We start from the raw sequence: 21,173 nt of genomic DNA on the forward strand, positions 1-21,173 counted from the left end.
CATACATCTGCGCTAAAGTTAACTGACGACCAATGACCCTACTGATGTGGTCAAACATAATTCAGGCGGACACTATCCACCAAATAAGCTCAAGCTGGAAAAGGCGAGAAAACGCAGCTTTGGTCTTTCGAGTGTCGTGTGGGGAACTTAATTCTCAAAACGACATGCTTATGAGATTGATTCATGTATTCCACTGATCGGCAGGTGGAACTGTGGGAGATCTGGATCCCAGGCTATTTTCCTCTTAGGCGGCGGTAAAGTAGTTTGATTCGAAGCATACACATTTAACTACCCCAAGAGTTAAAATAATTGAAAACGTCAAGTGTAAACGTTACATTCAACAAAGGGAATTGTCGAAATCCTTATTTTATGAAAATGAAGGTTACAAATTTACCAGACACGATAATTGATAACCGGAAAATTAGTTATACGCCAAACTTTGCTTACGACCTGCCGATGAACTTAAGAAAAGCTCCCATACTATGGGCCATTTTGGCCAATCAGGTTAATCCATAACAACGTAAACAATCACTTTTTCACACGGTGTTTATGTGGTGTATAGCCCTCCGTTTTCGGGTTTTTTTTTTCGTCGTTTCACCTTTTAACTCGTAGACGTAATAAACATGTAACCTCTCCCTAAAATATCTAACATTATCCACCGAACAGGTAACGAGAATACTCACTCTTATCAGGTAGAAGTTATTATCTTGATCCGAAACCATGTTCTTATAACTAATTTACGAGGAAATGAGTAGCAGGTGCTAAAGTGATAAACGAATTACATAACACGCACCGTTGAGAGTGTCAAAACAAAAGGCATGAGGGTGGGGTGGGGAGAGACCGTAAACGGCTTGCCCTGAGCGAAATTCACTAAAGGACGTTAGAACGAATATTGAAAGACAACGCACTTTTTGATAAATCACCCTTCATTTCCTTCAGGAAGGAACGAATCGGGGTGTAACTTCCGATGATAATGAGCAGTAATTACTCCGATTGATATAATTACTGTTTCACAATGACGAGGCAAACTGCAAAGCAAGTTTGGTTGATATGGCGCCAAGAAATATCGAGGCTATCGTTCTGATCATGTATCTCTAAGTCTGTTTGGGAAAGTTTCGAAAAAGGGAAAGAAAGTTTCATACTTAAATCACAGAGTCGCGCAAAAACCAGTACTAATTCTACATAAAACTTATTAACAGATTTCAACTTGGAGTGACTTATTACGTAATATAACTTATTATTTCATATTTTATATTCGCCGTAGGAAACGATCACCGAATGACAAAGTTTTCAAGTGCCGTGATCTTGCACTTGAAAGGTCGCGTGTTACGTTGCTTCTGGAACATCTCGCGTCACGAATCGATACGGATAAACATTGAGTAATCACGAATGAATCAACCATATGAAAGGTTAAGAGCTGATAAAGCAGATAGAGCCAGGCGTTGGATTGGTTTTGCCGTTACAATCGCAACGAGGTTCTTGTATGTCTGATGCGCACGAAATATCACAAAAGTCATTGAAATGACAGCTGACTGATATGACCGCATTACTCAAAAGCTTCGAGGCCACCAATTGCATAAAATTATTTTAAAAAAATTGAATGTCATTGTCAAAACATTTCGTCTCAGAGTAGACTAGTCAAGAAATTTTGAAACGAAAATATCAACCGGCTATACCTTAGAGACCAGCTTTAAATGAAATAATTTTCAGGTGTTGACGTCTGAAGTAACCCATGCTGTCAGTTGACTCAGCAATCTATTTATATTGTCTAGCATGAACAAAACATTCCGTCTCAAACACAAAGGAAGTTTGCGTGTCACTTTTTACACCACTTTTTATCCACGTCTTAATTTAAGATTAAAAACAAATTTCCTTCTCGGAAATGATCGTTAGAGGTGTATTCATTTAAGAAGATTCTTAATTTTCGCTTAGTAGTGGACCATACTTACCGAAAAACCTTATTGAAAATTAAAATTACACTTATTCGTTGTTGAAAAAAAAACGCTGTTACAATGTTACTTACAAAATATAATTTCCCGCGATACCATATTACTGTAGAAACAATATGATGCCATGTTGGCTCAAACAGAATCTTGTTCAATTTTTGCCCTTTCTAATTCCACTGTCGACAGAAGATCCTCAATAATTTTATCCAATTCAAGATCTTGTTCCTCGTAATTGCTATGAATATCTACCTCTAAATTGCCTCGACATGGCTCAAAATGGCCAACATCGTTGGTTGAATTGTCCTCATTCGGAGAATCTTTTGCAACATTTAAAGAAGATTTTCCATCAGTAGTATTGCTAGAGGTTTTGCAGTCGTAATTATCAAAACTTGTTCTCCTCTCAAAGCGCTTCTGCTCAAAGGACTTGCGTCTATCCCGACGCAGCTTTTGAAAATGTCCTTCTCGAAAAGCAGCATATAAAGCCAGTCCAATAGCTTTTGCTCTCTCTTCGCTGTCACAGGCCAGCGCATGACATTCGATTACTGATGGACCTTTGTGGTGATTAAACGCAAAGATAGTGGCGTCAAGTCTGTTTAAAGTACAATAAGAAATGTTATCAAGAGATATAAACTTTGATTCGTTCATTGTGGACTTAGTTTTCACCTCCGTGAATTTTACGCCGTTAGTTTCCACCTCTAAATACATTTTCGGACAGCTTTTGTCATCGTCTTTCACTTGATCTTGTATTTTGCGTACTGCTTTTTCTATCCCAGCGACGCCGGGTTCTTCTGTTTTTCCACAGCCAAGATATTTTACCTGAAAGCGGGTGGATAGTGTTAGATCCGCTTTCCCTGATTTTCCCTTGATCATTGCTGCGTCCAACGGCTAAAAATCTCTTAAAAACTTGATACCAAAGCGCTTCCCTGAAATACACCAGAAGGTTACAGATGGGTTTCTTTTCAACCTCAATTTTTAAATATAATATTTTTGTTTTGTATTTTGAACTTGCTAGCTTCTTACAGAGCCTTGCACCACTCACTATCTTATTGGACTGTTTACTGCATTCACGTAAATTCCACCTGTTTCAATGTTCCATTCAAATCCTCATTGAAATGCAAATTTTGTCGCTTGACGTGTCAGTCATTTATGCTATATCAGCCTGAGGTGGCTTCTTCTATTTAATTGGCATAAATGAAAATAAAATTCTCTTTACCGACCTGAAATTCGTTTATGTAATTTTGATCAAATTTGGTTCTCTTTCTGGTGATAATTCGTCGTCTTTCGTTTGGTATCTCACATTTAGAAACTATTTTCGCATTGTTCATAGTTAATTAACGCACGAGAAGCAAACAATATTCTGAAGTGAAAATTTCCCTTTGCTAACAAAAGAAAACTGTTAATTTTCATTTTTTTTTGTTGTTCTCTTATTTTGAACGCGAATGCCCCCCGCGTGGAACTTTGTATGATGTTTTTAATGGGACCTCCATCTCAGAGGTTGCGCAACTATCTTGGTGAAAGAAATATAATTTTTTTTATTGATTTTCTTGTGGTATTCCTAGTAAGCCACGTTATGCGATCGAAAATTCAGTGGCTTGGAGTTAAAAATATCTTATGTCTTATTCTTTCAGCCGTATTTCTTATGAGGTCGCTAAAGAAACAAAGTTGGTCCGTGAGGGCTTGAAAGATATTTGCTTCACTTTGTAAAATTTCTTAGTATCAAAATCTGTATGCTTTGACGTCTTGCACTTTGACTCAGTATCTTTCTGGGTTTTTCTCTCGAGCTCTGTTTGGTTAATTTCCTCAGCCCTCTTTGGTTCTGGTTTTGTTTAGAAATCCTAACCACCAGAATTTCTACGGTTGTTGAAGCCGTGACTACTGCACACACGGGTCAGCGGCTTCGAAGATAATTGATTTAAAAGGCTAACAACTTACCGTTTTTAAAAAGTTAGTAAGTGAAAGCCATACGGGAAAGGAGCCTGCGATCCTCCCACCCCTCCCCTAGAGGTACAAAAACCATGACCTATCATGATAGCGAAAATCAAGCCTAGTTTAGCAAAAGCCTCCTGCAATTCGATGACATATCATCCAATGAAACTGCAGTATTTCTATGAGTATTCGCGACGCGGGGCGCAAGAATCCCTCCAGGGTTCTTCTAAAAATAGCACTATGCGCGTAGGAACATTGCTGAAACCTGCACGAATGTGACGGGAAGTTAGTATCTATGAGGTATGTTGTGGTTGATCGTAATACAAAACAAATTGATGCAGGCAAAACCGTCATTTTGTCATCCACGACAGGTACAGCTGTCATACCCCTAATTTTAACTCCAGTTGTTAAAGGCAATTTTGTAAATAAGGGTAAGAAATTGCGAATTATCAAAAGTAGGAAATGTAGTCAACATTTTGAATGCTTTAAATTTATACTGCAAGAGAGAAATAACCATGGTTGTTTTGATAACTGATGAGAACATGGCATGCCTAGCAAAGAAGATTTTAAAGGGGTAAGTTTCTAAAGAAACTGTGGTGCTGCGTCGGTGGGAGAGTATAGCAGGTAATTTAGTGTTAACAACTGGGTTGAAAACGTAAATTAGCTACCGTAAAGAGTAAAAAAGCTGAAGTTTCGAGCGTTAGCCCTTCGTCAGAGCGATTGATTAGCTAAATTCACATGCACTGTTTGGAAGTCATTTGCACACATCATTTGGCCGTCCTAATTGAATCAGACATATTCTAACAAAAAGCAGTTTTTAAGTGCTTGTCTGGTGCAAAACTATCACTCAGAAACTGTCTTCCGCCAAAATATAACTTAAACTACAAAAACTGCAACTAATACACGAAATATCTTATGTTTAATGTTGTTTCAGAACAATTAAAAAACTTGTTTTCCGCCGCTTGATTTTATAACAATGTGTTAACTGACGGTGTGTACTTTGTTTAGAAATAAAACATCTAAGCAGTTTAAAAATAGATAAAATGTCTTCTGAAATTAATTTCGCAAAAGACCAGCCTTGTAGTCGTAGTTAGTTCATGTTTGGTTTTCGGTCTTTGAGTTCACGAATCGCATCTGATTGTAAACATTCTCTCATTTTTTCCCTTTCCTTGCGAAGAGTCTCGAAATGGTCTGTTCTAAACGACGCATAAAGCGCTTCGTTAATTTCCCGTGCCTTCAGCGCACTTTCGCACACTACTGCATGACATTCAACATGGTTCTTCGAGACATGATGATTAAAGGCAAAAACATTGTTGTCTTTTTCATTGATAAAGCCATAGGAAATATTCCTCAGAGGAATAAATGTCAATAGAATATCTTTCTCTCGTTTTCGCTCCATCAAACAAAGTCCTTTTGTGCTAATTTTGATGCAGTTCGTTTGAGTTGTATTTCTGCAACACTCATGGCTTGCAGTTTTCTTAATTTCTTCCACAGCAGCCCGGATTCCTTCGACTCCTTCTCGTGTATTCATACAGAATCCCAGGTAACTGACACGAAATTCAGACTCTAGGACAAAAGTGCACGAATCACTTCGAAGACCAAAACCTCCTAATTTCTCCTTAAGTGATTCCATCTCAGGTAAGCACCGATATTCCAAGCTCGGTCAAAGTCTCACAGAAGCCATAGCGAGTGAATAAAAAATGCCAGACTGATTCAACGATGGCTCGAGGAGTTTTACAATTTCCTCCCACGTATTTTTGCGGGCAATTTTACTGATGTTCTGCCAAAACAAATGGTGAGAAATTATGATTATTAGAATTGCAAATTTGCGGGAAATTTTTACACACAAATCTATTTCGAGGCAGGAATGTGACATTTGACTTAAACTTCCTTACTTGGATTCAGGAGGTCGGCTGAACGCTTTGAAATTTTTTTTAAAGCAGTTCTTTTGTCATGCACAATCAACATTAACAAAAAGAACTCGCTTTCATTCCTTCAAGGTAAAGAAATTAATGATAGATTAGCACACTTGCAGCGGCGAAGATTAGCAAAAGATGATATTCTTCTTGATGACACATAACTCAGTAATTTGATACTTTTTGGCAAAACCGAATCTATGGAAAAATCTTGCGTTCATGCTTTTTGTTTTCAATCATTTTAAGCCATCCAGACCATTAATAAAATAATGCTATCTCGTAGAGCAATTTAGCAGGTACAGAGCTGCTCGATAAACGAAAATCGTGAGACATCCAAAAGTTAAATTAGCGGGTATTATTAGGGTACACTGCTGTGAAACCAAATAATGCTCCTCGTCGACATTGACATGGCAACGCAACCAACTTTTTTGCTCGTCTTTGTGTGAAATCTGATTGGACCGTTGCTCACGCATTGTTCTTTATTCAGGATGAATAAATACGTTTTAAAAACTGTCAACAGCTGTTTTATTGACATTCCATAATAAAGAATTCGATTTTAAATTATAATTTTGACACTAAGGAGGTAGGGATCCGTCGACCGGAGAATTATTTCACAGCTTGCCATGACGGGTGAAGAGGAAAGAGCTAAGATTGTAACGGTTTTCTTATGGGTGTTATGAAATCAAAACAACAAGAAACTGACACGAAACTGACCAAGAAGAAAACAGAACGCAACATGGTCAAACGGATAAGTTTAAAAAGTTTGAGGCAAGAATACGAGTTGAAACCTTCCAGGAGTTTTATCGTTCGCTTTGCAGGGAAAGCAGAGAGGAAAAATCCAAGCGGCGAGAACATCGACGAATGTCTGAAGAAATTGTACAAGAAAGTTCAAGATAATATAAATGGATTACCACGAGTTTGTTTGGAGATTAACTCTGCAGATGTTACGATTCGATGGATTCAGAGTGAAACCGAACATCAAGAGGAAATAGTAGTGCCCTTTACTCGAGTATCTTTTGTTGTGGCAGATAAAAAACATCAACTGTTCGCTTTCAATGACTTCGTTTCCCAGAAACCGAAAAAAGTTGAGTGTTATGCTTTCATTTGCACTGAGTCGGAGAAGTCTGATGTGGTAGCGAATGCTTTCTCAGAAGCGTTCAAAGAAGTCCAGGAGAGACCAAGGAGAGGCTCAGGTCTAGACGCGAAAGTAGAAGCTTAGGAAAAAGTACTTGAGGACTTACAGTTGATATCATTAGAGATTAGGACTAAGACTAATTAATAAGAAGCGTTGTAAGAGAGTATGTTTTGGTTTGCTTGTGAAGTGTGAATTTACACAAGGAAACAAAACAACATGAGAAGACACAAGTGCTTTGCACTGTAAGTATTAAGCCCGCTGGGCTCGTCTTTTTCAGGTGTGATAATCCCGAAGTTAATTTGATTTAATCTCATTAAATATGTCATGGGCCGACTAACTTAAATTATCAACACTCTCGAGTTAGCAGCTGGATAATGTTACTATGTCGATATTCGAATGTCATGGTTTTTTCCCGCCTATCTTTTCTTTGCAGTTTCGTATTTCAAACGCGTGATTCAGTAGCAGTAGAGATGGCACCTAGGAAGGGTTTCTCGCCCTTCACTCCGGTCATCAGCCCTGAATTAAGTCCACAATTGACTTAGTTCATTCTAAGTTCGAAAGTTTGTGGATCAACGCCGACGCAATACTTTAAGCGGTCGCCTGTTGTCGCCAGTTTTCCAAGCGATTTTCAAAGAATCGACAGTGCCCACATTCGGCTGCTAGATGGCCACCATTACTCGAACAAGAAGTCCTCTAATGCAACGGAAATTGTCTGTTCCTCGTTTGGGTTGATAACCACTCTGCTTCGCCGTTCCTCTTCAGAAAGCTCTGAGTTCATTTCGCAGCTGAGAGATTTGCTGAACTCAGTATATCTCAGTAAAATGTCTGTCGACGAAGAAAATGAAGGCCAAGCAAACAAAGAACGACCACGTGCTTCACGATGCTTGGAAATGCCAACGACACCAACGAACAAGACATCATCTGTGGCCATGACACCCCCCAAACAGTGGAAACTCGCAAAGAGCTGAAAAAAAGAATGTTTCCCCAAATCTAAAGGAGATCAGCGAAAAGGAAGATTTGGATACTCCAGAAAAGGTGCTGTTGATGAAGCAGCGAAGCAGTCGCGTCATCAAGGACGTGCATAACGTGTGCGAAAGAAACAGGGAAAGTTTGGCGATGGTGTTTTCGAACATGTGCGCATTTGGCGACCCAGAAGCGAAGGCCATCGTCAATGAAATTGTCGAAGAGATGGCTGTAAAAATGGGAGTAAAGAGGAGTGTGGAAGAGCTAGTTGGCGACGACACAATGTCGAAGTACGTGGCGTGCCTGAGAGTTCCTGATTGGAAGCTTGTCCTTTTCCAGGCGATGGCGAGAGTTTCTTCGAAAACGTGGCAATCCGTGATAAACATCACAGGGCTCAGAAGGACGGGGGTAAGATGTTTAGTTACGTTGGTCTTACGTCGGTATATTAATATTCATACTTGGCGCCCCGGCTAAGGGAATAAAAGAACAAAAAAAGAACTATTCCATCGCGAGCCTCAATGTTTATAGCAGCTCTTTCTTTTGTTTTATTCAGTTATTCTCGTAAGCGAAGCCTTGTACAGGAAAAGATAAGCAGGCTTTTTTTATTACTTAAGCGGGCGTTTTACTCAACTGCGTCTTCAAAATTACCCTAGGTCTGTTTTCCAGAGAAATTTCAGCCAGTGGTAAGCTCTTTTTCAGCTGGTGAAATATGCTGGAAGCCGTATGATAATCATCCACATATTTTTTTTGTGTGTGTGTGTTGTACTTCCAAATCAAAATAACTATAACTGTTAAATTTTTTTGGCCTTGCAAGCAGTTCTTTGTATGGAAGGTGGTCATTATAATAATGTGTAAGGTGAAATGGGTTGGTGAAGGGTGCAGTTTTTGTCTTGACTAATTTAGTGTAAAAAATTGTTTTGCAGGTAGAGCTCATATGTTGTTTGGAATTGTTCCCCGTGATGGTGCTGTATATAGCCAGCAAAGTGCAAAATCAGTCTACACATTGACAATTGCCAACTGTAAAGAAGACAGGTTTGTGAATTGCAACTTGCTTGAACTCTTTACTACCTTCTGGCTAGAATATGCTTGTGGTTGTATGTGCATTTAACTTAAATAACACAATGACAGATTTTTGTAAGCCCCACTCAGTTGCAATATCACCAAGTCATGCATCCACTCTGAGATCTAAGTGGATTGATATCAATATCCCTAATTTGGCTTTAATGCACTAAATATAATAATGACTGTATAGATTTTTGGTTTTTGTTTGTTGACAGAGACAACCTCAAGATTCTTTTTGAGGACATCAACCACCAGAAGAAAATATTAAAGGAAAAAGGAATGACAGTTGATGGTAGACATTACACCGTTGAATTTCTGGGTAAGAATCAATGTTAGTCTTGGAATTTGCTTTAAAAGTCAACTTCTTGTTCATGATACTATTTATAGCAATTTATTGTGTTTCTACCCAGTTGGTAGTCTGACTAGAACTACATTGAAGCAGTAGTCAAACTATAGTAAATTAAGAGTTTTTTATATTGTGAAACATGTTCAAGGTTTAACTGCAGCAGCAAGAAATAAAACCTGGAATTTATTACTATTTTACGTCAGAAATTGATTTGACTACCCTTTTCTTTAGATACATTAGAGATTAATTTCCTGGAAAGTTTAGCATGTTAACTTTTGCTTTCCCATTTCTGTTATCAAACTTAGTTGTACTGGACTACAAGACCTTGGTACTTCTTTTGGTGAAGAAGATGAATGCTTCATTCATGTTAGGTGGTAGAAGTGTCAGTGTCGAGTTCTGTTACATCTGCAATGCTATCAGGGTAAAGTACTCAAATGATATAGAAATTAGTATGGGGCAACTGCAACTTGTGCTGTTAAAGTTGAGGTACATAAAAGTGCTGCATCAGTTCATCAACTTTTTTTACAGTGATTTCAGATGACTTTGATCTTTGCCAATATTCGGGAAAATAATTAGTGAGTGATAGAAACATCAAGTAGCTTTAATTCAGTCAAAAAAAGTTGTAAAGTACTTCTCTAAAGGTCATTCTGCTTTTAAAACATTTAAAAATCACTGAAAGTATGAATACATGTACTGTAAAAAGAACAGGGCTCACACAGAGTCATAAATTCTTGGAAAAGTCTTGATTTTCCAGACCTGGAAAGAGTCTTGAAATTGAAGATAATGTCTAGAAAAATAGTTCAAGTCTGGAGTTTTTTTTATAGCTACAAAAAGTGCTTAATAAGTTCATTTTTTTACCCTGTGGTCAATTCAATCTCGCCTGTAGCTAAGACATTCAATCACAGAATGAGAAGTTTCGCAATTGCACCATGGTTATTGTACATTTGCAGTGCATCATGAAAGAAGCTTGGTTTCTGCATTTTTCAAGATCTCTATTGATCACCTATTTGACCATCTTCAGTCTGGAAAAATAAATTGATGTTTTGGAGAAAAGGTCTGGGAAAAGTCTTGAATTTTGGATCCAAAAATCTGCATGAACTCTGAAGAAGATAATCGGAAGCATGATAAATGTGTAGTTCTATCTGAAATTATAATATTGTATATTATTTGATAGTGTGCCTGTTTTTGTCAGGGTTGCAAATGCCATGATGTTGCTCCAGATGAGACATGCGTGGATTGCCTCAGAAGCAAATGCAACATGGGAAGGTGTGTAGGCATTTGATCATTGTCATATTAAATTACATTCAAACACATAAAGGGGATTTTCTTACTGTTACATAACAAAATGAATTTTGTAAGCCATGGGGAAATGACTTGTACTAAAGCATGAACTGAAATTAAGTGTATAGTTTGGGGTTTTTTTTTTCAAATTGTTGCTTGTAAACTAAAATCCTCATTCAGGATCTTTTGCCAAACTTGGAAGGTTGCCAAAAATTGTTTTCATACTGTCAGGAAAGGAGTACTCATAGTTTGGTAATTGAAAAAGAAAAAGAAAAACATTTTTAGAGAAAAACATGAGATAATTTATTGCTTCAGAAAATCAATCATTCTTTGAAATTGTCTTGTAGATCAACTGGTATACGAGATGATCTGGTTTTTCTTTTGGACGAAGAGCTTTGCAACATTCAACTTTGTGCTCTCCATATGGAGATGCGCAACACTGAACAGTTGTTGGCATCCATTGGTCTTCTTGCATACAGGGTAGATTCCCTAGCAGAGGCCAATGCTGCCTTGAAAAACTATGGCCCAGAGTCATTTCATGGTGATCGCATCTCAGTAAAGAAGAAGTCAGATCAACAGTCTGCTATTACAAAGCAGAATATCCATGTCAGTTCAATGTCTGGTAAGATATTTCCTAAAATAATGTTTTCAAGAGATGTTTTCCATAGGTCTTAGGTAAAATATTGTTTTTTTCTTTTTTAATTTACTCTCATGCTGTTGTGTTTCAGGTCCAACAGATCGGGAAATCCTTCAACACCTTGAAGAAATTGTAGAACTTGCCCTACCACTGGATAAATTCAAGAAGCCGTATGAAGATGTGAACACGGCAAAAAATTTGATCCTTAACAGAGTTACATTTTACCAAGCTCGTGTTGATGTTAGTAAGAAGCAACTATTATTTTTATACTTGCAACTTGATTTAACATCATGTAGTCAAGATCATTGGTAATGTGTATTCATTGAGTTCATACAGCATCCAGACAATCCGTCGGAGTGTGCTTTAGGAATCAAATACCTCTGTGATTATTTCTTTAATTGCTACAGTCTCCTATGTAATTTGCCCATCTTATGACTAATTCCATCACACAGCAGCTTGAAATTAATGGAGCTCCATTAACTGAAAGCTAATGCATGTAGGAATATAGGTGAGCTCAGGATTGAAGTGTGAACCATTGTTTAATTTTAGCATGTCTGATTCTGTTAGTTAACACACCTTAAAGTGTAGAGTAACACAGAATTTTCTATAGTTAGAGATCCATAGGTGCAGTGTAACCCAGTGTTTAATTTAGTTCAAGGTAACTAACATAGGCTGCACGTAAGGTGGCACACCCATAGGTGCAGTGTAACCCAGTGTTTTCTTTAGTAAACAGTAACTAACATAAGCTGCAATTTAGGTGGCACACCCATGGGTGCAGTGTAACCCAGTGTTTTCTTTAGTAAACGGTAACTAACATAGGCTGCACTTTAGGTGGCACACCCATGGGTGCAGTATAACCTAGTGTTTTATTTAGTTAAAGGTAATTAACATAGGCTGCACTTTAGGTGGCACACCCATGGGTGTAGTGTAGCCCAGTGTTGTATTTAGTAAAGGTAACTAACATAGGCTGCATTTTAGGTGGCACACCCATGGGTGCAGTGTAACCCAGTGTTTTATTTAGTTCAAGGTCACTACTGTAGGCTGCACTTTAGGTGGCACACCCATAGGTGCAGTGTAACCCAGTGTTTTCTTTAGTAAATGGTAACTAACATAGGCTGCACTTTAGGTGGCACACCCATGGGTGCAGTGTAACCTAGTGTTTTATTTAGTTAAAGATAATTAACATAGGCTGCACTTTAGGTGGCACACCCATGGGTGCAGTGTAACCTAGTGTTTTATTTAGTTAAAGATAATTAACATAGGCTGCACTTTAGGTGGCACACCCATGGGTGCAGTGTAAACCAGTGTCTTATTTAGTTAAAGGTAACTAAGATAGGCTGCACTTTAGGTGGCACAACCATGGGTGCAGTGTAACCCAGTGTTTTATTTAGTTAAAGGAAACTTACTTTGGCTGCATTTAGGTGGTAAACCCATAGGTGCAGTGTAACCCAGTGTTTTCTTTAGTTCAAGGTAACTAACATAGGCTGCATTTTAGGTGGCACACCCATGGGTGCAGTGTAACCCAGTGTTTTATTTAGTTAAAGGTAACTACTGTAGGCTGCACTTTAGGTGGCACACCCATAGGTGCAGTGTAACCCATTGTTTTCTTTAGTTAAAGGAAACTTACTTTGGCTGCATTTAGGTGGTACACCCATAGGTGCAGTGTAACCCAGTGTTTTCTTTAGTTCAAGGTAACTAACATAGGCTGCATTTTAGGTGGCACACCCATGGGTGCAGTGTAACCCAGTGTTTTATTTAGTTAAAGGTAACTACTGTAGGCTGCACTTTAGGTGGCACACCCATAGGTGCAGTGTAACCCAGTGTTTTCTTTAGTAAACGGTAACTAACATAGGCTGCACTTTAGGTGGCACATCCATGGGTGCAGTGTAACCTAGTGTTTTATTTAGTTAAAGGTAATTAACATAGGCTGCACTTTAGGTGGCACACCCATAGGTGCAGTGTAACCCAGTGTTTTCTTTCGTAAACGGTAACTAACATAGGCTGCACTTGAGGTGGCACACCCATGGGTGCTGTGTAACCCAGTGTCTTATTTAGTTAAAGGTAATTAACATAGGCTGCACTTTAGGTGGCACATCCATGGGTGCAGTGTAACCTAGTGTTGCTAATGAGTGACTGTAACCCAGTTCAGTTTTTTCTAGAAAGTGCTGTCCTTTAAGTAGCATAAAGACACGCAGACATTCTCTATAAGACAATGAAATTGGTGTGAGGGAACATTTCTTCAAGTAGTATGGTAGCACAATGTTATGTAATTAATGCATTTTTCGAAATGTTTAGTACTTTTCAGAAGCTTTCAGCAAGGGCACTTTTGTAAGAGATTTTGGTACACATACTGAGATAATTGATTTGGAAGGCTCAGGTTTGTAGAACAACAGTAGTAATAACACTTTGTTTTTTCTTTGGTTACAAGTTCTGATTTTTTCTCACTGGCTAAAGAAGGTTTACCATACTATAATATGACTTTATTGAGTGTTTTATGCTGAAATATAAAAATTTTGGAAAATGAGTTTGGAAAATATTAAAATAATTAAACTTATTGCTAATGATGAGCTTAGGAGCTGGTACCTTAAAGGTTAGTGTGAACCCACTGACCAGCTTTGCTCCAGTTTAACTTTGCCTAAATGATATTTAGCCACATCAAAAGGAGCTTTTTGTTTTTAATTCCTCAAAAATATTTACCCAAGGAAAACAAAATGTTTACTTGCAACAGTTATTTGAATGATGTGATAACATATAGGGCCTCTCATTACAATCTTTCTCAGGTCTTATTTCAGGTTTTGGCTATTTTGCAGATATTAAAGCTGACATGGAGCCTCGCCTTGTTCAGTGGCAAGGCAAGTTGGATGAGCTACATGTCTTTTTCAAGAAGTTGTGCAAGTCACGCAAAAAGTCACTATTCACTATTCACTATTGTTTTTCTTGCGTTAGATCTGCTTTTTTCGATTCGATTGCACCTTGACTATTTTTGTACCGCTACTCCTCTTGCGTTATATTTATTTAAATGAGCAATTTTTAAAAGACAGAAATGTCCTTCTTTCAATAACGTGGCGGAATAAAACAATTACACAAAGATGTTACTATGATACTTTTTGGTACAAAATATTTTATTTTTGACCAGCACTGTTATGCCTAATTTTGTCCATAAACGGACAAAATTGCTCCGATTTTGAGACGACATTACAGCTTTTTGGCAGCGATCGCCAAGAAACTGAATGTGCCACGGAATTACACCCAATTAAGAAAGATATTTTCTCCCTTCCAGCAGTCATTAGAAAGCCGTTTTGTCCCCTCAAAATCGGATGTAGTTCACACGTTAAGGGTAATAAACTGAAAAAAAATGATTTACAATTATCCTGTTGTCAATAGGTTCTTATTCACGTAAGCTGGGTCATAAACTATTTCTTGCGGCAGAATCATGGGGAAGAAGTTGTCCTTCATTTTAAAATCGCTGAAATTGTAGTAACTAAACCTTGAATGAAACTATTGTAGGAAGATTCATTACTTGACGAGGGAATTCCGCATTTAATTGCACGCGAAAAGCGATACGCGAAGCGATGAGTGCGATATCGGTTTTCAAGTGCAATTTAACGCGGAATTCACGAGCCAAGTAATGGATTTTCCTTGAATCACATATTTGAATAAAAACAAGATAAAAAGAAAACAGCATTACTTATATTTGTTATGTATACGTGGATGCGAAACAATATCACTTAGCCCCGCTAAACAAATCGCCTCGTCAACCAATCAGAAGGCGAGATTTTATGCAATGATGCGATTCTATCTGATATTAGGTCTGCTGACTTGGAAAATACTACACCTAAAATTTAACATCAGCAATCTTACGAGAGAAAGCATAAAGGCTAGGTCTCTCTGACGGCTTATCTCTGGTTGACATTTTAACCAATTCTCGGACCCTTTCATAAAAACCCAACAAAGACGATATCGCCTTAAGCATTCTTCCCAATGAAAAAATGTCACTGGCAACGCCATAGAGTCGTTCACTAACAACCTCAGGGGCTAAATAGCTTTTCCCTTGCATTTCATAACGGTGCCGTTTCTGCGGTACAACGAAACAGATGAAACCTTAAGGCTCTTTCCAAAGTCAATAAGAACTGGGCTGAATTCCCCAGAGGTTGAGGGCCGTTCTAGTACGGGCGACCCTAAAAGCCGGAACGGTGGAATGGCGGAATGGCGAAAAATGACCCCAAATCCTAAAGCACGGAACGGCGGAAAGTGACCCCAAATCCTAAAGCACGGAACGGCGGAAAATGACCCCAAATCCTAAAGCACGGAACGGCGGAAAATGACCCCAAATCCTAAAGCACGGAACGGCGGAAAATGACCCCAAATCCTAAAGCACGGAACGGCGGAAAATGACCCCAAATCCTAAAGCACGGAACGGCGGAAAATGACCCCAAATCCTAAAGCACGCAACGGCGGAAAATGACCCCAAATCCTAAAGCACGGAACGGCGGAAAATGACCCCAAATCCTAAAGCACGGAACGGATGCCAGGGCATGTTGCACAAATTTCGTACAAAGACACCAAGCGCTTAGCTCATTTATCCTCACGACGATAACGCGCGTGACTAAAATTAAGTGTTACTAATTTTTTTTCTTTTACTGAGTGGTATAAATAATAATGAACCATTATGCATGAAAGATAGCTGCGTTTTCGCGTTGTAAACCTGTTTAGCTACCTTTTGTTATGCAAAATTTGCCATGAGTTTGTCGCGGCATAAAAAGTCGCACAGCATGTGGAAACCAACTCGACATACCACACTACAATAAACAATTATAACTTTGATACGTTTCCTGGTCACGTCTGCATTGATTTATTGAAACAATAATATCTCATATGCTTGTAAATGTGAGAACATCACAGGAACGTTTTCAGGCTTCTCAAAATATGACAACGTTCAGCCCCAGCTCCAAACTTAGACTAGCGTAAGAAAGTTAGCAGAAGTTGAAATTCTTCAAATTCGTCTCGACGGCTTCCTTCTTCTAACTTTCTTTTGTCTTTTCACACCATGAGAAATTCCCACGCGCGTGACACCCTGCAAACCTCTCTTCAACTAGTGTTACTCAAGTCCCAAAACTTATTCGTGGATGAAAAAACGCTCGTATTGAAGGGCTCGTAACGAGGGCTTGCTCTCACGCTAGTCTAAGTTTGGAGCTGGGGCTGAACGTTGTCATATTTTGAGAAGCCTGAAAACGTTCCTGTGATGTTCTCACATTTACAAGCATATGAGACGTTATTGTTTCAATAAATCAATACAGACGTGACCAGGAAACGTATCAAAGTTACAATTGTTTATTGTAATGTGGTATGTCGAGTTTGGTTTCATGGCAAATTTTGCTTAACAAAAGGTAACTAAACAGGTTTACAACGCGAAACGCAGCTATCTTTCATGCATAATGGTTCATTATTATTTATACCACTCAGTAAAAGAAAAAATTAATAACACTTAATTTTAGTCACGCGCGTTATCGTCGTGGGGATAAATGAGCCAAGCGCTTGGTGTCTTTGTACAAAATTTGTGCAACATGCCCTGACATCCGTTCCGTGTTTTAGGATTTGGGGTCATTTTCCGCCGTTCGATGTTTTAGGATCTGAGGTCATTTTTCGCCGTTCCGTGTTTTAGGATTTGGGGTCATTTTTCGCCGTTCCGTGTTTTAGGATTTGGGGTCATTTTCCTCCATTCCGCCATTCCACCGTTCCGGCTTTTAGGGTCGCCCTTCTAGTACAACATTGTTTCCTTTGATGTCGTTATGAAGGTATCCTTTAGAGTGCACGTGGTCTAAAACACTGCATATCTTTTTAAATATAGAAATACAGTTTGCTTTAGTAACTGCGTTGTTATCGGCCGCTTGATGGAGAGTTACACTTTCATGCTGAACACCATGAAATTGAGTCACAAGGCATAATGGTGAGGCCTTTGTAACAACACCAAAAATCATGGGTAGATGTGGATGGTCCCCAAAGCAGAAACGACCTTTGCTTCGTGGAGCAAATCTCTCCTTGCTCGTTCTTCATCCTCTGACGTTTCGTTGTGAGTCATTTACTTGACAATAACGTCGAAGCCTCGATAGCGCCCGAGAAAACACTGTCCAAAGCTTCCACTCCCAACTGGATTTTTAGACAAGTATTCAATGTTTTCTGGCCTGAGTTCTTTGGGTTCAAATCTGGATCCATTGCTCGCTGTGGTTTTTTTTCCAATTAAAAAGGTTTGATGACGTTTCCCACGAGGTTTCTGCGAGACAACTGCGTCGGCACCAACAGCCATTTGAATCATCTTAGCAGCTCTTGAACAACCACCCAAGGCCTCTTTCATCTCTTCACTGCCTGGTTTAAGCGCGAGGATATGGGGTTTCTTGACATTTTGTGGCTCAAAATGTTGGTCCGAAGGAGGCAGTTTCGTTTCCTTAGCCTCAGAAGTACAAGGCACCAACTCATTCGCTTCGCGGTTGAGTGATTGTAGTTCAACATTTTTATTCGTTGAATTCGGCATATGCTTCCCTTGTTTCCTCTTTCTCCATTCTTTTCTCTGTCTGTTTCTTTCTTCTGGAGTGTTTTTTCGTGATTTAATAGCTCGCTCTTTTCGTTCTTCTTCATCTTCAAATTCCTTCACAAATTCCGCCATCATTATGTAGCTAATTGATCTATTTCCGAAACACAAATGAGCTCGTGATCGGTGTAAAAGTATAAAACAAAGGCTTGTTGATGTGCAGGAAATTCAATGCTCGTTTTAATGAACTTGATGATATGTGAAAGCCCGAGTTGCTCTTCAATCGTTTCTGGTTTGCTTTCATTACGCGACATTCTTCTGTCAGAAGAGTGTCGGGGAAAACACCTCGCAAGGATCGTACGTGACAACACCCTCCACGCCTCGACTAACGCTAAAAAAGCTCCATACAATTCCTTATAATTTTATTATAAGGAATTGTATGGAGCTCTCCGGGATACTTACAGTGCAAGCCCTGTGTGTCTTCTCATGCCGTGTTACAATCTGATAATTAATTGTATTTTAAGCCATGATCACTCGGTTGATCTTAAAGAGAAGTAGGTAAAGGCATAAACGTTTTTGCAGCGAAAATATGATAGAGTAGAAAAACCTTCCTTGCCTGCGCTTTGTTGGGTTTTCAGCTGGAAGGTTACGATTGCATAAACAGCTCTTAAAAAAACGAGAAATTGTGATCTATTCGAGAAGTTTATACGAAAGACAAGACTGACTCAAGACTATCAATTACGTACGAGACATTGTGTGTCTTTCAAGAAAAGTTAAACTTCCTTACATGCGACGGGTAGACTACCGTTCTTTAGGGAAAAATCTTATCGTTAACTGAGCGTCCTCGGAGATACAAAATCGCTTTAAACTAACAATGAATATATTATGAAGGCACGAAATGCTATGCGTAAGTAATTTGCACAAGACTTGATGATTGACAAAGATCTTTCACATATTCACCTTCTACGGGCATCAGGTTATTTTGATAGATCGAGTGTAATCAAGGATTTGCAAAGATGTTTAACTGATACCGATAAGACTCTTAAAAGATTTCTGTCAGCCATGCATGTCCGAGAAACTCAAGACGAAGACGGTCTTGAGGAAGTTGGAAGTTAGCGACTTCTTTGTTATCTGGAACTGAAACAAGGGTTCTTTTGGTCTTTGTTCTCATATCATTAAACATTCATTTCTGTCTTAACCATTTCTTTTATTCATACTCAGTACCTACAATAATAATAAACATGAAAAAATTACTCAGTTCTGATTGGTTAAGATAAATGTAGTTTTCAGGTAATTCCATGCAGAAGAGAGTTAATTCAGCGCAAAGAATCAACAAACCAGACTGAACCTTGAACTGTTTAGCCGGACTCTGAACTTTTTTGCGCCTTAAAGATGTGAAAATATCATTGTATATTATTGTTTTGACCGTACGCGGTTGTTTTGACTGAACACACAATGTCACTTGCAGGGTGTGAATAAATTATTTTTGCACTTGATGCGCACGCTTTGATTCTGCATAATTATGATAAGCTATCTCGTATCTTTTCGTGTATATTAATAATCTGAGGTAATCACATGATTTTTCACGTGCAATTTGGAATAAAGAAGCGCTTGTAATTTTTTTCAAAGACCACAAATTGCACTCGCCCTACAGGTTCGTGTAATTTTGTTAATCTTTGGAAAAATTTACTCGTGCTTATTTATTCCAAATTGCACTCGAAATAATGTGATTACCTATACTAATAATTTCTCCAGCGAACTGAATTCGAGACATGACAAGAGCAAACGCGGAAAGGCAGATTGCCTGAAGTACAGGAAAACGCTAATAAAAAAAGTCAAGCTTTGCATTTTATTGTTCAAGTTGCATGAAGTAGGTTATCCTGAACAATAGCGGGGTTCTCGGACTAATTTCGATACTCTAGTGAAACTCTCCCTTGCGCTTGTTGTTTTTCTCTTGTGGTGGTGGTGGGGTTGTGGCGGAGGCCGCTACAACACGGGCATCCCGCAGAAGTAAGCGGGTCACCCGAGGGCAGCCTGTCACCCCTAGAAAAATTAATAGTGACACTAGCCACAAGATCTGGCGTCACCCAGATCGTTATTTTCCTTACTCATTAGTTTAAGGCAACCCGTCATAAGTAACATCAAATTTATTATACTCCTACATAAATACGGTCCTTGTGGGTGACTGCATAAAGCTTTATCTTATTTTTTTTCGTTTTTCACAGTAATTGATGTTTTAATATCGTTTACATACGATGTTAGTCGCGAAAGACTAAATTTAATCGTAATTAAGCAGAGGAGCTTATTAAGGCAAAGCAAACGCTACGGTAGTTAACAGGCTGAAGTGCCAAAACTTTTGTTACGCATGCGCGTAAGGTATTCCACCTGAAGAAAATGCAAATGAAGATTTTGACCCTTCTTGTCGTGTTTCGAAGCATTTAGACTCAAAAAGAGCAGAATAAGCCAATATTATTCACCACACATGACACAAATACAAACTGATGTAATATTAGGAAAAGGGATCTGATGCAAATTTAGCCTCAGTCTGGGAAACCGGATAGCGGTAGGGGTCACTGATATTTTGCGATAAAATTTGTTCCGTAGGATGGAAAGGATCTGTTTACATTATTGTTTTGTGTGTGTGCAACTAAGTGAGTAATTTTGCTGGACGAGATCTTGAGAGAGATAAAGAAAAAGAAAAGTTAGAAAACAGTGACGTAAAACTCGTACTTACGAGAGGGTGATTTTATTGAGCTCCGCCAGTTTCATCTGAAGTGCGCCCCTTAACTGTGCCATAACATTTGTTTCTTTGAGTCCGATGAAGAAATGATGACAATTTTGATAGTGTGTTTGGTAGGAAGAGACGACTCGAATTCCTGGAAAGACAAACCCAGCGTATGTGCTCTAGAACGAAGTCAGCCAACCATAGCATGCCATTCTTAATAAACACAGCACTCGAGAGAAAGTTCTAGAGAAAGAATGGAAACTTAAATATTGGTTAGACACGAAAGTGCTTGGTCACACGAGCTATTTAAACTAACCAAATTTTAATTAAAAACTGCTCAAATGAGACAAATGTTGTTACGAGTATCTATCATTTGCATCACGTAAAAAAGTTAAGGAAATTTCTCTCAGTTCTGGCCGAATCGACAAACAGGATGTTAAAATTTTCTGCTCATTTGCACATGACAATGCCGTATCATCTTTTAAAATTTAACATGTAGTGACGCAACCGTAGGCAGGCGGTCTTAAAATTTAGTGATTCGACCAGTTTTCTATTTAAAATTTGTTTGTTTGGCTGTTATTTAGGACTCTGTAAGACAATTTACATAGTGAGAAGCCAGGTACAAAAAGCATAACACAAGCGTAAAATACAACTTTAAACATTCTTCCGTTTAAACCGCTTAACTATAAATATGCGACAAACAATAACTT

At 38.6% G+C, this 21,173-nt stretch overlaps 4 protein-coding genes, 1 non-coding gene and 1 pseudogene across 6 annotated transcripts; 2 read left to right on the plus strand and 4 right to left on the minus strand.

Moving 5' to 3' along the window:
* Positions 1 to 1,914: 1,914 nt before the first annotated feature.
* LOC131792278 (low density lipoprotein receptor adapter protein 1) lies at positions 1,915 to 2,964 on the minus strand. Its single transcript, XM_059109658.2, has one exon. It carries the CDS (start codon positions 2,814 to 2,816, stop codon positions 2,082 to 2,084), a length of 735 nt encoding a protein of 244 aa, XP_058965641.2. The 5' UTR covers positions 2,817 to 2,964; the 3' UTR covers positions 1,915 to 2,081.
* A 1,686-nt stretch (positions 2,965 to 4,650) lies between these two features.
* Positions 4,651 to 5,681, minus strand: LOC131792276 (uncharacterized). The gene has a single exon (XM_059109655.2). It carries the CDS (start codon positions 5,503 to 5,505, stop codon positions 4,963 to 4,965), a length of 543 nt encoding a protein of 180 aa, XP_058965638.2. The 5' UTR covers positions 5,506 to 5,681; the 3' UTR covers positions 4,651 to 4,962.
* A 630-nt stretch (positions 5,682 to 6,311) lies between these two features.
* LOC131792245 (low density lipoprotein receptor adapter protein 1-A) lies at positions 6,312 to 7,019 on the plus strand. The gene has a single exon (XM_059109623.2). The coding sequence runs from the start codon at positions 6,456 to 6,458 to the stop codon at positions 7,005 to 7,007; it is 552 nt and encodes a 183-aa protein (XP_058965606.2). The 5' UTR covers positions 6,312 to 6,455; the 3' UTR covers positions 7,008 to 7,019.
* A 353-nt stretch (positions 7,020 to 7,372) lies between these two features.
* LOC131785665 (uncharacterized) lies at positions 7,373 to 14,895 on the plus strand. 2 transcript variants are annotated; one of them, XM_066168315.1, is made up of 9 exons: positions 7,375 to 8,294; positions 8,810 to 8,918; positions 9,164 to 9,267; positions 9,600 to 9,715; positions 10,487 to 10,560; positions 10,923 to 11,197; positions 11,304 to 11,452; positions 13,508 to 13,589; positions 14,023 to 14,895. In XM_066168315.1, exons 2-9 carry the CDS (start codon positions 8,821 to 8,823, stop codon positions 14,187 to 14,189), a joined length of 1,065 nt encoding a protein of 354 aa, XP_066024412.1. In that variant the 5' UTR covers positions 7,375 to 8,294; positions 8,810 to 8,820; the 3' UTR covers positions 14,190 to 14,895. The 2 variants fall into 2 exon arrangements, 1 of the variants encoding a protein (XP_066024412.1); XR_010717876.1 differs by lacking the exon at positions 14,023 to 14,895 and having other exon boundaries at positions 7,373 to 8,294; positions 11,304 to 11,594; positions 13,508 to 13,568.
* Positions 14,896 to 14,942: 47 nt separating this feature from the next.
* On the minus strand, positions 14,943 to 18,088 carry LOC131788319 (uncharacterized; annotated as a pseudogene).
* A 1,625-nt stretch (positions 18,089 to 19,713) lies between these two features.
* LOC131792284 (U12 minor spliceosomal RNA) lies at positions 19,714 to 19,863 on the minus strand. The gene has a single exon (XR_009340842.1). It is a non-coding gene; the product is annotated as a U12 minor spliceosomal RNA (small nuclear RNA).
* Between the last annotated feature and the right edge of the window lie 1,310 nt (positions 19,864 to 21,173).

The sequence above is a fragment of the Pocillopora verrucosa genome, chromosome 6, assembly GCF_036669915.1.
Source record: "Pocillopora verrucosa isolate sample1 chromosome 6, ASM3666991v2, whole genome shotgun sequence".
NCBI lineage: Eukaryota > Metazoa > Cnidaria > Anthozoa > Scleractinia > Pocilloporidae > Pocillopora > Pocillopora verrucosa.

Excerpts from the sequence above, each read along its gene's own strand:
- LOC131792278 (XM_059109658.2), bottom strand. The coding sequence starts at position 2,816 with ATGATCAAGGGAAAATCAGGGAAAGCGGATCTAACACTATCCACCCGC.
- LOC131792276 (XM_059109655.2), bottom strand. The coding sequence starts at position 5,505 with ATGGAATCACTTAAGGAGAAATTAGGAGGTTTTGGTCTTCGAAGTGAT.
- LOC131792245 (XM_059109623.2), top strand. The coding sequence starts at position 6,456 with ATGGGTGTTATGAAATCAAAACAACAAGAAACTGACACGAAACTGACC.
- LOC131785665 (XM_066168315.1), top strand. The coding sequence starts at position 8,821 with ATGTTGTTTGGAATTGTTCCCCGTGATGGTGCTGTATATAGCCAGCAA. Across the intron at positions 11,453-13,507 it reads TTTACCAAGCTCGTGTTGAT|TACTTTTCAGAAGCTTTCAG; the intron begins GTTAGTAAGAAG and ends CGAAATGTTTAG. Across the intron at positions 13,590-14,022 it reads AATTGATTTGGAAGGCTCAG|ATATTAAAGCTGACATGGAG; the intron begins GTTTGTAGAACA and ends GCTATTTTGCAG.